Here is a 13,622-nt window from a genome sequence, read left to right on the forward strand (position 1 = left end):
CCAAAAAAAAAAAAAAAAAAAAAAAAAACGAAGCAAAAAAAAAAAGAAAAAAAAAAAAACTAGTTTTGGAAGCCGACCTGTTTTTTTTTCTCTCTCTTTCTCTCTCTCTCTCCTTTTTTATAGGTACGTCACGCAATCGATCGCCTGCAGCGAACCAAAAACTCGGAAACTTAAATATATAAAATTTACATTTGGTTAAATACAGAAATTAAAATTCATCTTACATTGCTTTTTCCTCAAACTATCGTTTCGTACTAGTTACGCCCGTTTATAAATAAACACGCTCTTCGCAAAAGTTAAACATAGGGGAACCTTAAAGTCCCTTATTACAGACATCCGAGCAGCCCTTACCATTCTATGGATTAAAAATAGGGGAAATTTTTTTTTTCCTTTCCTTTTTTTTTTTTCGGGGATTATAATTTAAAAAAGGAGAGAGAGAGAGACAGAGAGAGAGAAAGAAAAAAAAAAACTTGAGGGTTCCACATAGCAAAGTAAACGTTGCCTTTTTTTGAGCGACGTTGTCAAATTTATAACCATTTAAAATCTGCTTTTAATGATTCTAATTCTTTCTTCTTTTTTTACTTCGTATAATGCGTTTGTTGTTCACAATAAAAAAAAAAAAAAAAAAAAAAAAAAAAACTTGGCCGGGAATAAAGGATTAAAAAAAGAAAGAAATGAAAAAGGAAAAAAAAGAAAAGAATAGACAAAAAAAAAAAAAAAAAAAAACGAACGAACAATCAATAGAAACCGCAAAATATACCTTCCCTTGTATATACATATATATATATCTATACAAATTTTCGTTTCTAAATAATTGCCTACGTGAAACAACTAAAGCACAGCTTGGTATCTAAAAATAAAATTACCTTTTCGATGCCAATAAATAATGCTTTAGAAAAAAAAAAAAAAACTAAACATAAATTTTTATTTAATAAAAGAAAAAATCACGCCAATATGAATATTAACCGCTTTCAAATAATGCACCGATTTTTTTTTTTTTTTTTTTTTTTTGAATAAAATAAAATTTTTTCATTAATAATTAAAATTAAAATTGTTTATCATTTATTTAAAATAAAAAGCCTCAAAAAAATTTATTAAAAACAAGAGACTAATAATATCTCTCGAGTATTTGATATTCATTTAATATTAGTAAAAAAAAAAATGCTATATTTCTCTCTCTCTTTTTTTTTTTAAAAAATAAATAAATAACTTATTTAAATAAATAAGTTTTGCCACATATTAAATTGTGAATTTATATATATATATGTGTATGTATGTGTCCTATTCGTTAAATAAAAATAAAATGTAGTCGGAATATAATCACAAACGTCTGCCAGCCAGATGATAATCGAAAAAAAAAGAAATAAACTTGGCAACTCTGTCGATTGCATCACGTCATCAAAACCAGGATGTTTGTACAGTCTCTGCTTGGAATAATAAAAATAAATACACCAACTTAACCAGGCCTCCAACGTCAGTGTCGAAACCAGGACTCCTTGCTTTTACTATTTCGACTCGTTATTTTTTTCTTTTCTCTCTTTTCTTTTCTTTTTTACATTTTTTTTTTATATTTTTTTAAATCGAAATTTCACTGTTTCGACAAAAAGATCTCTAATTTTTTTTCATAAGGTCGATGTACTTAATTATTGTGATTTTTTTTTTTTAAAAGCTATTATTGCATCGAGAGAAAACGTCAATAATTAGTTTAACATACAATTTTACTTGTTGAAAAAAAAAAAAAAGAAAAAATATTGTTAAACTTTTAAAAATGACTTTTATTACAACGTGGATTTTATTTTCTACAATCGAACATTATTTTCACAATCAGAATTTAAATAATATAAAATATATATATGTCAATCCCAAATTAATACAGAAAAGAAAATTTTTTCAAAATTAATATTTATCTCAAGTCTATTTTATTATACCAAATTCAAAATGATTTACAGTACACATATATATATATAAGAAAATTATCACTTTTTGAACTTTTTCTTCAACATAAAACTATACATTTTATCTAGAAAAATCGATACTTTATCATTTTAATGTAAAAAAAAAAAAAAATTACGTCTCAAGATTAAATGTGTGAAGAAGAAAAAAAACATTATTATTATTATTATTATTATTATTTTCTTATTAAAATTGTTATTAATTTTTTTCGTTTTAATATATATATATAAATCATGTAACCCTAATACTTGTTATGTCAATGTAAAAGTTTTTCTACATTTACACTTTTTAAAGTATTGATGCAGTCTAATTTAGTTGCAAGTTCATAGGTCTTTAAGTCAAGAAACTTATTTAAAAAAAAAAAAATTTACAGAATGTACTGATAAGTTATTTTTTATAAGATAATAATACTCTTTTTTTATTTACTGAATAAAAAAATTTAAATTGAATTAAAAAAAAAAAAAAAGGAGGCCGTTTATATTCAACATTCAATCCATTTTTTTTTTTTTTTAGACTTACAAGCTAGTATTAGGTTTAACTATACCAATGCAACTTTCACCATAAAATATAATAATTCAAAGGGTCTTTCTTCAATTATCTACACATAGTTTTGGGGAGAGAGAGAGAGAGAAAAAAAAAGGTACGGCAATACTAAAGAGTTTCTATTTTTTTTATTTAAATTTAATATTATTCATGCAAGCATCGTTAAATAATTTAAAATAATAATCGGGCTATTTAATATAATATAATATAAAATACTTGTTTTGTAAATTAATAATAATTTTTTTTTTTTTTTTGGGCTCTGTAAATTTATAAAATTGATTACCAGAAAGAAAAATTTATATGCCTGTATGAGCATACATATTATAATGTAACACCAAGCGTACGTTATTACATATAGCTTAATTTTAAGCCTGCGTGTCTCAACATTTAATACTACAGGGAGTGGTAAGTAAATTTTTAAGAATTATTTATATGTATATATATATATAAAGTATTTATATAAATATAATGTGAAAATCATACCGTTTAAAGTGTTCTCGTATTCTGTCTTCCCGGATATTTTCCGGTAAATTCCCAACCCAAAGATGGCGAGTCTCCCTAACCATCTTGCTGTGAACACTTCATCTGCGACGCTTTTTTTTACATTTCTGTAAACACTATATATTCACTTCAAACACATTTTTACACAAAATTATTTAATAAAAAAATTAAACAAAAAAATATAACACTGAAATAATACACAGTAATTTTATTAACTTTCCACGCACATAACTATTCTACATAATGGCGGATCATCAAGGCGTCCTTTACACAAAACAAGCTACTTTCCTAACTGTAACATGGATGGCGAACTTGTGAAACACAACGTATTACAAATTCAGGTCAACAGTGCTGCCATCTTACAATGTTGCCAACAACGTTTTTTTTTTTTCAAAGGAAAGCAGTTTTTACATAGTCTAGTATATTCATATTTCATTTTGTAAAATTAAAAATTTTAACCTTTTTCTTTTTTTTTTTTTTTTGTTAAATAAAATATATATTATGGCTAAATTAGTTATATCTTATTTAAAAGTACCATTAGACGGTATTTTGTATTTTTGATTTTATCCTCTCAATTCCTTGACTCTTTTGTCCAACTCTGCAAAGTTGAAGGTCACGCAATGCGTAAAAATATTTTGTGACTTACATATTATTAATATTTGCAAATGGAATTTAATGACAGTTGTAAAAAATAACTAATGTATGTTAAATAAACTTAAAATATTAAAACTATTATAGTGGCTGTAATAATTTTTTAAAAATTTAATTATTTAAATAATGTTCTTAAAGTCATCTATTAAAATAAACTACGTAAATACATGTTTTTGCCAAAAATTTTTTAACTCTTCTTTTTCGGTAGATAATGTATTATCTGATTTAAACAAAAATAATTGTATCAATTTATTAAGAAAATCTGATCCCATAAATAAGGGAATAAAAGGTAGTAAAAGAGAAGCAGCAGTTTTAGTTCCTATGTGTGTAATTAATAATGAATTATCATTATTATATATAGTCAGGGCTTTAAGTCTAAATTTGAATGGAGGTGAAGTTGCGTTTCCTGGTGGCATTAGGGAAGAATCTGATGGGTTGGTAACTTTAATACATTTAGTAAAAATTCATTTCGTATGCAAATTTGTAATGGCAATTTTTTATCTTAATAATAAAAAAAATATGATGGAATGTCCTAATTAATAATATTACAATATTACTTTTTTTTAGATCTTTAAAAGAAACAGCTTTAAGAGAAACATATGAAGAAATTGGCTTACCACCACAAACTGTTGATATATGGGAACGAGGACCACAAATATATAGAAGACATTTAGTAATTACACCATATTTGGGTTTCGTTAAAGACTTAAATCTTGTTAGCTTACAAATAAATTCAAATGAAGTTAGTAATCGCTAAAATTATAATTTGTATTGATAAAATTTTAGTTTTATTTGACTCATGGTTATTATTATTATTAAAATTAAAATACCTTGCATAAAAAGATTTAAAATTATTTTTTAGGTTTCTGTGATTTTTACAGCTACCCTGAAGGAATTATGTGATTCAAAAAATTTTCGTACAACACAGTTTCGTTGGGGTAAAACACATGTGTATAAAACTCCAGTGTATTTAGGAACTACGAAAAGAATTTGGGGCTTAACAGCTGTGATAACACATATGATATTATCAGCATTAGTTCCTGATGTTTATAAAAAAAATATAAAATATGAGTCTGGTTTCTCTAAAATTTTAGGGATAAAAAAATTAAATAAAAGATAATGATGATTTTTGTTTCATAACAAAAAGTCATATTTTATTGGGAAAGTTTTTATCACATATGACCGATTATTTCGGTCACATATTATTTTTACATTTAAAACATAATACGTTGTATTAACTTGTTTTTTAGTTTTTTTAATTAATGAATTTTCTATTATCAAGGTTAAAAAATTAAAATACTGTAAAAACCAATAACAAAAATTTTTAATTATTATATTGAGTATTTAATTATTAAAAATCACAATTTATTAGCCAATCCATTTTTTAGTGATATAGCCAACTATAAATTAACTGTTGGATGCACTGTTAAAAATTCGTTAAATTCCTTTGTTCTGCCCTCCCTTCTAAAAACCGCCAGTTTTTAGCTTGCTTGTTTGTTATTGTGATTTTACAACGCTTTAATTTATTATTAGAAATTATTTATAATAGATTTTTGTTTCACAAGCTGGATAGATATTTTATCAAAGTGAGTCATGTTTTTACTTTATAATTTTAAAATTTTGTTTTTTTTTTTTGTTGTGAAATAATAGGTATAATCTTGTTTTATGTGCATATCGTTACTATATATAAAATTTTTTCTTGTACAGTTACAAATCTCCCAGTTATTTTTCAGTAATGGATCCTGGACATTTTTTAACCAATTCAGGATCTAAAATTCCTATGCCAAAATCAAAGAAAGAAAATATTATACCATCGAGGCCAAAATTAGCTCCTAGTGCGGTAACTACCACAAATTATTTAGGCGAAAAGGCAAATAATTATTCTGAAAATAAGGAAGTTACAAAACCAAAAATTACTACTAACTGTAAGAAATATTAATTCAATAAATTTGCTTACTTTGTAATTCAAGAGTACCATTATCTAAAATTCAATCTTTTTCTCTTTTTTTTTTTTTTTAAATTAAGTAAAAATTAGTTCATCCAAGAGTGTCCCAAATATTGCTAAAAGTTCTGTCGGTATCACAAGATGCAAAACAGGAGTGTCATTAAAAAATACATCTTGTGCAGTCAAAAGAACTGCTGCTGGTGGTGAAGGTAGTGAAGGTCCAGCATCAAAGCAGCCAAAAGCAGTCCCAAAAACAGGTACAGCAATGTTTATATTTTAATTTAATTTTACTTTTAATACTATAATACTAATAAACATACTAAAACAGTAATTTAAATTATATTTAACAAAATCATCTACAAAGAATTAAATCGTAAGAATCGATAAAGCTTATAAAATTAAATTTTGATTTAAACGTTTTAGGCTTTCCTTACAAAGCTAAAAGTTGGGAATTGAAATTAAGAATATCAGAATGTGAAGAGTGGGTTGTAGATTTAAGAAATAAATGCAGTGAATATGAAATACAGTATAATGATGTTATGGAAAAATTTGAAGAAGAAAAACATAATAACTCTGTACTTGAATCTGAAAAATCATTACTAGTTTCTGAACTACAAGAAATAAAGAAGCAGAAACTAACTATTGAGAATGACTTAAAGTAATAATAAAATTATTCGATAAATTCCCTTTCAAGTTAAAAACAATTTTTTTTAAAAATGATGTTTTATTAATTTTAGGTCTAAAACAGAAAGTTATGATAAATTATTCCATGATTCAAAAGAATTTGTTGAAAAAATTGATAAACTTGAAAATTTAATTGTACAAAAGGATAGAGAAGTTTCATCGTTAAAGGTAAAATAATGTTTGATTTTAAAATAAGTGTGGCATTTTTATATATTTTTAACACAGTCAGTAATTGTTTTAAAATTCTTCAAAAATTCTCTGCCATGATTAATATATTTTCTCAAAAATAGTAAAAAGTTGAAAGCAATTTTAAATGTTTATTAACTATAATATAAAACAATTTATTATTGTTTTTACCTTTATAAAAATTTTTGTTTCGAGTGTATCGATAATACATGTAAATGTATGTTGTGTGTTATTCAGTTTTTACTTTGATATAATTTCAAACAGAATTGCTAAGTACATTACTTATTATTGTTTAAATATTATTATTAAATGTTTAATCATAATTTTAAATGGAAAAAAATTTTTTTACAGATTTAATGTTTATTCGTATATTTTATTATGTTATCAACTTTTTTTATGTTTTATGTTTTTTTTTTTTTTTTTTCTTCCAAAATATTTTAAATTCTTTTTCTTTTGCCTAATTTGTCTGAACAAAAAGTAAACTATAAATAGGTATTGTTTTTTTATAATACAATTTATTTTTATTACTAACAGACAGATCTAACAAATCTCAGAGAAGATTTGTTAACCAAAACTTCTAAACTATCAGAGTTGCAATGTAAAGTCGAAGATTTAGAATTTAAAACTAAGAGACAGAAAAATCAAATTGAAGATTTGGATAATACTTTAACTCGAAATCGAGTAAGTTATTCAAAGCAACTTGATTTTAGTCATTTCAATTATGAGTTAAAAAGTAAAAATAAATGTTTTCGAATTAAATACAATTTTACTTTTAGCAAGAAATAAATGACTTAAGGCAGTTAATAAGAGAAAAAGATGACTTAATTGCAAATTTGCAAAACAAAGTTGATATTTCAGAAAGAGAAATCAAATATAAGACTTCAAATCTTGATACAGTAAATGACGAATTATTGAAGGCCAGGGTTAGTATTTGATTATGTTTACAGCTTGTTTCATGTTTTAATGTTTTTCTTGTTATCGTATTAATCAATTGATTGCAAAAATCATTGCCATGTATTAATTAATTATGTGTGTTTATAATTTATTTGCAGTTGATTGTATTCAAAAAAAAAAAAAATTTTAATTATTAATTATTATTTTTTTAGAACAAAATATTTGAATTGGAAAAAGAAATTTCATCGAACAAGTTGCAAAATAGTTTACTAGAAGATAAAGTCAATAGAATTTCAACAGAATTAACTGAGAAAACAGCTAATGGTATTTCATTATCTGAAACTTGTGACGAATTAAAAAAAAAATTATGCGAAAATGAAAAACTTCGCCGACAATTGCACAATACCGTTCAAGATCTTAAGGTAATGTTATATAAATATATTTACTATAAATTAATGTACTGAAACATTTAAAAATGAAAACATTAAGTTAAATATTTTGTAAACAAAAAAAAACATTTTAGGGTAATATCAGAGTTTTTTGTCGTGTAAGACCTCCGATTCCAGCGGAAAGGGATAATTCAATTCCACTTTGCACAATTAATTTCCCAGATGAAGGAAGTTTGGAAATTTCAAAATCAGGTATTAAATTCATTAAAAAAAAAAAAAAATACAATGCTTTGTTAAGTAATATTATTGTTGCCTAAACATATAATATTCGAAATTAATTTTATTTTATTCAGATCCATTTACTAACAGCACCACTAGTGTAGTTTCGAGACCAAAGTTTGTCAAACATGAATTTAGCTTTGATAAAGTTTTTAATCCTGGATCATCTCAAGAAGATATCTTTGTTGAACTTTCTCAACTTGTTCAGGTAAAGCATTCACAATGAAAAATCATGTTTTCTTTTAAATTTACACTCTTGTAAATCATAATATTATTATTCGATTAGTCTGCTCTCGATGGATACAATGTTTGTGTATTTGCATACGGGCAAACTGGTTCAGGAAAGACGTATACAATGGAAGGAGAAAATGAAGACCTCAAAAGAGGAATGATACCAAGAACAGTGGATCACATTTTTAAATCATTAAAAGAACTTGAATTAATAGTAAGTTGTTAAAATTAATAAAAAAATCTGTTTTTTTTTTTTTTTGAGTTTGATGTTAAACATCAACCCTAACAAATAAAATTTTTTTGAGGAATTCACTTTAATGTTGTATTATTATTAATTATAGGGTTGGAAATACACTGTGGAAGTGAGTTTTCTCGAAATCTACAATGAAATAATAAGGGATCTTTTGAGAAATGACAAAGAAGGTTCTTCGTTGAAAATCATGCAAATTGATGGGAAAACAAATGAAATAACAATTCCTGGCCTCACTGTAAGATATAAATTTTTTGTAAAATTTTAAAATCCAATTTTTATTTAATACCTTCATCTCTACTTTTATTTTTTAAAGATAATGGAAGTCAATTCTTACGAAGATTTAGATCGATTGTATATACTGGCTCACCAAAATAGAGCTGTAGCATATACAAGTTGCAACGAACGATCAAGCCGTTCTCATTCTGTTACTAGAATCAAAGTTACTGGAACTCATCAAAATAAGGGAGAAAAATGTTATGGTAAATAAATGATTGTATTTTTTTTTATCATTAAATATATATAAAATGATTTGGTACAAAATTTTAATGTGCTTATATTTCAGGATCATTGTATCTAGTTGATTTAGCTGGTTCGGAAAGATTAAATGAACCCATGTCAGATCCGAGATTTAGGGAAATGAAAAATATAAATAAATCACTTTCAGAATTAGGAAATGTTATTTTAGGATTGTTACAAAAGGTAATGATGATTTTAAAAATTATATAAGTAAATATTTAATTTGAATCGTTATTATATGAAAAATAATTTATATTTTTCGTTTGTATTTTCAGCAAGAACATATTCCCTACAGAAATTCAAAACTAACTCATTTGCTACAGCCAGCTCTCGGTGGATCGAGTAAAACTCTCATGTTAGTGAATATATCTCCTGCTGAAAGTTGCCTTCAAGAAACTTTATGCTCATTAAGATTTGCTGAAAAGGTTAATAAGGTAAAAATTGGAACGACTAAAAAACGAATTGCATATGAGAATTCTAATATTGCCAAATAATCCATTGGCACCTAAATGTAAGAAATGAAAAAATGAAAAATCAAAGATTTTACAATTAACTCGTTTGTGCAATTGCTCTTAAAAGCTTTTAAAGCTCTCACATATGAAAGTTTTCAGATTATGACTAAATTAAAAATTTTTTTATTATTTTAACTATGTAATATTAACTTTTTATAATTTTTTTAATTTAATTTTTTTTTTGAGATATTGCGTTAATGATTTTTTTTTTTTTAGTAAGTAATAAAATAAATTGTATTTAGACAAAGGAGTATTAACAAATTTGTACATTACTTCATTGAAATTGAAATATTTTCTTCATAATCTTTTATTGCATTTTCTATATTTTATTATATAAAGTACTATGTTATATTATTTGTACTAAGAAATATACGTTTTATATTATTTAAATAAGTGTTGTTTTATTAAATACAGTCAATTTTTTTAAAAATTTATTTCCATAATTAATATTAAAAATAAAAAACATTTGTAACGTACAGTTAAATAGAGGCCTCAATATTTTTCCAATTAAACCACTTAAAAATAACTATTTTTAAAACAATAAAAATAAAAGCAATATATAGTAATGACAGTTGGTCATATAAATTTAACTAGAATAAATAACTGCACAAATAGGCGTGCTTTGCCGCCATTTTTTTTTACTCTATGATTCGCGCTTCAAGCGAAATTGTGTCCACATCAGATTCATCCATTTTGTTTTCGTGACTCCATTATAAGTGGTGATGTAAATGTTATATCTAGTATTTTTTCACTTTATATAAAATATTTAACGGAAAAAATGAAAAATTATTCAGTGCGGATTTAATTGGTTAATAAATATGTGATTTTTTTTTATTACGTGTTAAAATCAAGTCTTGAAAGGTGGCAGGAAAGCCACAGCTTCTTTTCTCCCCCCAATAGGCGGGAAAGTTTTTGTTTGTGTTTTAATATTGACAAAGTAAATTACGTTAATTTTTTAAATATTTAAATTTTTTTTTTTTTTTATTTATTAATAATTTTTTTAATATAAATGCGGTTGAATTTTATTAGTTTCGGATTTTACGTTTTAATTATAAAAGTGTAATTTTATGTTGTTGCTTATTAATTGAAATATTCAATATTGGTATGAAATTTTTATAGTCCTTAACAACGGTTCAACATGTTCTACGCCCATTTCGTTTTACAAAAGAAAGGGCCTTTGGCTCGAATTTGGCTTGCCGCTCATTGGGACAAAAAATTAACCAAAGCCCAAGTCTTTGAAACTAACATTGAAACTTCCGTCGATGGAATTTTGCAACCCAAAGTTAAAATAGCTTTGAGAACATCTGGACATTTATTGCTAGGAGTTGTGAGAATATATTCTAGAAAAGCTAAATATTTGTTAGCTGATTGCAATGAGGCATTTGTCAAAATTAAAATGGCCTTTAGGCCTGGAATGGTTGATCTTCCTGAAGAACACAGAGAAGCAGCTGTGAATACCATTACCCTGCCTGAAGTTTTCCATGATTTTGATGCCACCATTCCAGATTTAAATGATGTTGATATCGAAGCCCAATTTAGTTTAAATCAATCTAGAGCTGAGGAAATCACAATGAGAGAAGACTATGGAAATTTGTGTTTGGTCACAAATGATGAAGGATTTGGAGACATGGGTTTCGACAATGAACCACCCGATATATTGAGAACTGCTGCTTCGTTGGATAGAAGTTTTGATCAATCTCATTTACTCTTTAGTGAACCAGACCATATCACACATTTGGATAGAGAAAAAGAGCCACAACCGTCAACTTCTGGAGGGGTAGCTACAAGATCATTAGAAATAGATGCTCCAATTAGAGGAGATGGTTTTGGTGGTAATCTTGGTCCTGACATAATGGGAGGTGGTTTATTCGAAGGAGGTTTATCTTTATTTGATGACACACCAATAGTAGGGGATATTCCTGTGCCAGAATCTAATATTGACCATCAGCAAGAAAAAGTTCCTTCTGCTTCTGTTCCTGATAGTGATGACGAGGCAGATAATCATTTTGGTGGACCACCTTCAGTAGGAGGGCATAGCTCTGATGGTTCTCGTCCGGCTACTCCCCTTCCCAATCAAGAGCCAGAATTACCCAGAGCAGAAGAAGATATGGCAGAAACACATTCAAGCCCACATCATCAGCATGATTCAGAAAAAGAAAAGGAAGACCTTTTGCCCCCTAATGATCAAACTACACTTTTACAAAACGAAGAAGAAAGTTTTGCTTTAGCTCCTGTTGATGCTTCTGCACTAAAAGGACTTCAAAAAACAAAACGTAAAAGAAAATTAATTGTTGATGAAGTTAAAAATATATCCGGGGAAGAAATGAAAGCACAATTGTCGGACACGAGTGATATTGTCACTACATTAGATCTTGCACCTCCAACAAAACGTTTAATGCACTGGAAAGAAAGTGGAGGTGTGGAAAAATTATTTGCCTTACCAAGTCAGCATTTACCAGCAAGAGCATTATTTAAGGTACGTAGGGAATATAAAATTAAATACATTTTTTAAAATAATAATAATAATTATTATTTTTTTTTTTTTTAAATAGAATTATCAAAGACATTTAACATTAAGAGCTGTAGAAAATGAATATCACGATCCAGCTGATAAGCAGGATCAAATAACTTTAGAACAAATAAGAGATACAGATGGTGATAACATTGAAAATATAGCTCCCACTTCGAAAAGAGGTCCAAAGAAGAGAAAGCAAATCGATCAAGATGATTCATCAACAGTTCAGGTAAATAAAAAAAATTAATTATTTTTGTTTTATCTTATGAAAAATCCTTTTTTTTAATCAATATTTTATTGTATTTTTTTTTTTTTGCAGAAAAAAATTTCATCACCCCAAGAAATGATGCAACAATCTATACCTTTGCCAGATCAATTTTTGCCTCCAACACCGATAGCCGCTCCCCCGGCTACACCCCTTTCTCAAGATAATAATTTTTCTTTAAATCCATCTCTAACATCCGTTCCCGAAATCCAACCTCCAATGTCCATTCAAAACGACACTCTTCTTCATTCGCGTACACCGAATTATCCACCGCCTACAACTCCGGCAGGACTCCTTCCTTCCAACAGCCCTTTAATGCCACCTGCGAGTCCAATGTATCCCGGGAAAAATTCATACGTCGCCCACACTCCTGGACCTCATTTGCAGCACATAGACGAAGTACCGCAACTCCACGTCGACCAACTTAATTCTATATTAGAACCAGAAAATAATCCTTTGATGGAAAACATGGGATATGATCAAAACAATCCCGCAATGGCTAACATGGGCTACGACGAACATCATCCTCCGGCTCAAACGCCGGGTTGCATAAGTGAAAAAGGTCAAGCGACTCCCTGGAATGAGGATTATGAATTTCCTAATTCTGCGGGACCTGTAAGTAACGCTACAATTATTTTATTAAAAGAATAACGAAAGATTTTAAAAATAATTTGAAATTTTAATTTTTAGCCCGACGAGCAACAAACGGATGAAACATACGAGCAATTCGAAGAGAGAGTTTTAAACAAAAGAGCAGCCCACATGTATCACATATTGAAAACTCGTTTGGCTCGTCAATCCACGTTACATTTCAGCGAAATGACGCACAGGAATAATAAAAAACAAGTCGCTCAAAAGTTTTACACTCTCCTTGTTTTAAAGAAAACTCAAGTTCTCGAATTGGAACAAGAAGGTGCTTTTGAGGAAATATTCATAACCAAAGGTTACAAATTTGAAAACCCGTCATTGTAAAAAAACAAAAAACTAAAACCTTCATAGTTTAGTTTGTTTTAAATATCATTATTATTTTTTTAATCTAAGAGCAAAACTCTAATACAAAAAAAAAGGCACTAAAAATTTTAAAAAAAGGGGGGTGGGAGTGGGGAGATGAGTAAAAAAAAAAAAACACATTTTATGAGTGAAAAGTTGTTTAATTAACGTTATAATATTTTGAACGCAATGGATTTGTTGTCGTTGAAAAAATAAAAAAAAAAATTGTGTTCAAATAAAATATTTTTTAATTTTTTGAAAAGTTGTACAGAGGAAATGTTTATCCTTTTTTTTTTTTTTCTAGATTTAAGTAGA

At 27.0% G+C, this 13,622-nt stretch overlaps 3 protein-coding genes across 3 annotated transcripts; all 3 read left to right on the forward strand.

The window, feature by feature from the left end:
* Positions 1-3,662: 3,662 nt before the first annotated feature.
* On the forward strand, positions 3,663-4,768 carry Phum_PHUM127670 (nucleoside diphosphate-linked moiety X motif 8, putative; the record flags this gene model as incomplete). The annotated part of the gene is made up of 4 exons (XM_002424309.1): positions 3,663-3,681; positions 3,857-4,082; positions 4,216-4,390; positions 4,511-4,768. The coding sequence occupies 4 exons, from the start codon at positions 3,663-3,665 to the stop codon at positions 4,766-4,768; spliced, it is 678 nt and encodes a 225-aa protein (XP_002424354.1).
* A 615-nt stretch (positions 4,769-5,383) lies between these two features.
* Phum_PHUM127680 (protein claret segregational, putative) lies at positions 5,384-9,519 on the forward strand (the record flags this gene model as incomplete). Its single annotated transcript, XM_002424310.1, has 14 exons — positions 5,384-5,545; positions 5,694-5,850; positions 6,017-6,251; positions 6,346-6,445; positions 6,998-7,144; positions 7,240-7,386; positions 7,570-7,779; positions 7,881-7,998; positions 8,100-8,233; positions 8,312-8,470; positions 8,598-8,744; positions 8,823-8,988; positions 9,072-9,208; positions 9,301-9,519. 14 exons carry the CDS (start codon positions 5,384-5,386, stop codon positions 9,517-9,519), a joined length of 2,238 nt encoding a protein of 745 aa, XP_002424355.1.
* A 1,156-nt stretch (positions 9,520-10,675) lies between these two features.
* Phum_PHUM127690 (cohesin subunit rad21, putative) lies at positions 10,676-13,289 on the forward strand (the record flags this gene model as incomplete). The annotated part of the gene is made up of 6 exons (XM_002424311.1): positions 10,676-11,298; positions 11,353-11,753; positions 11,859-12,013; positions 12,090-12,231; positions 12,394-12,932; positions 13,008-13,289. The coding sequence occupies 6 exons, from the start codon at positions 10,676-10,678 to the stop codon at positions 13,287-13,289; spliced, it is 2,142 nt and encodes a 713-aa protein (XP_002424356.1).
* Positions 13,290-13,622: the final 333 nt, after the last annotated feature.

This window comes from Pediculus humanus, genomic scaffold, assembly GCF_000006295.1.
Source record: "Pediculus humanus corporis 1103172107475 genomic scaffold, whole genome shotgun sequence".
NCBI lineage: Eukaryota > Metazoa > Arthropoda > Insecta > Psocodea > Pediculidae > Pediculus > Pediculus humanus.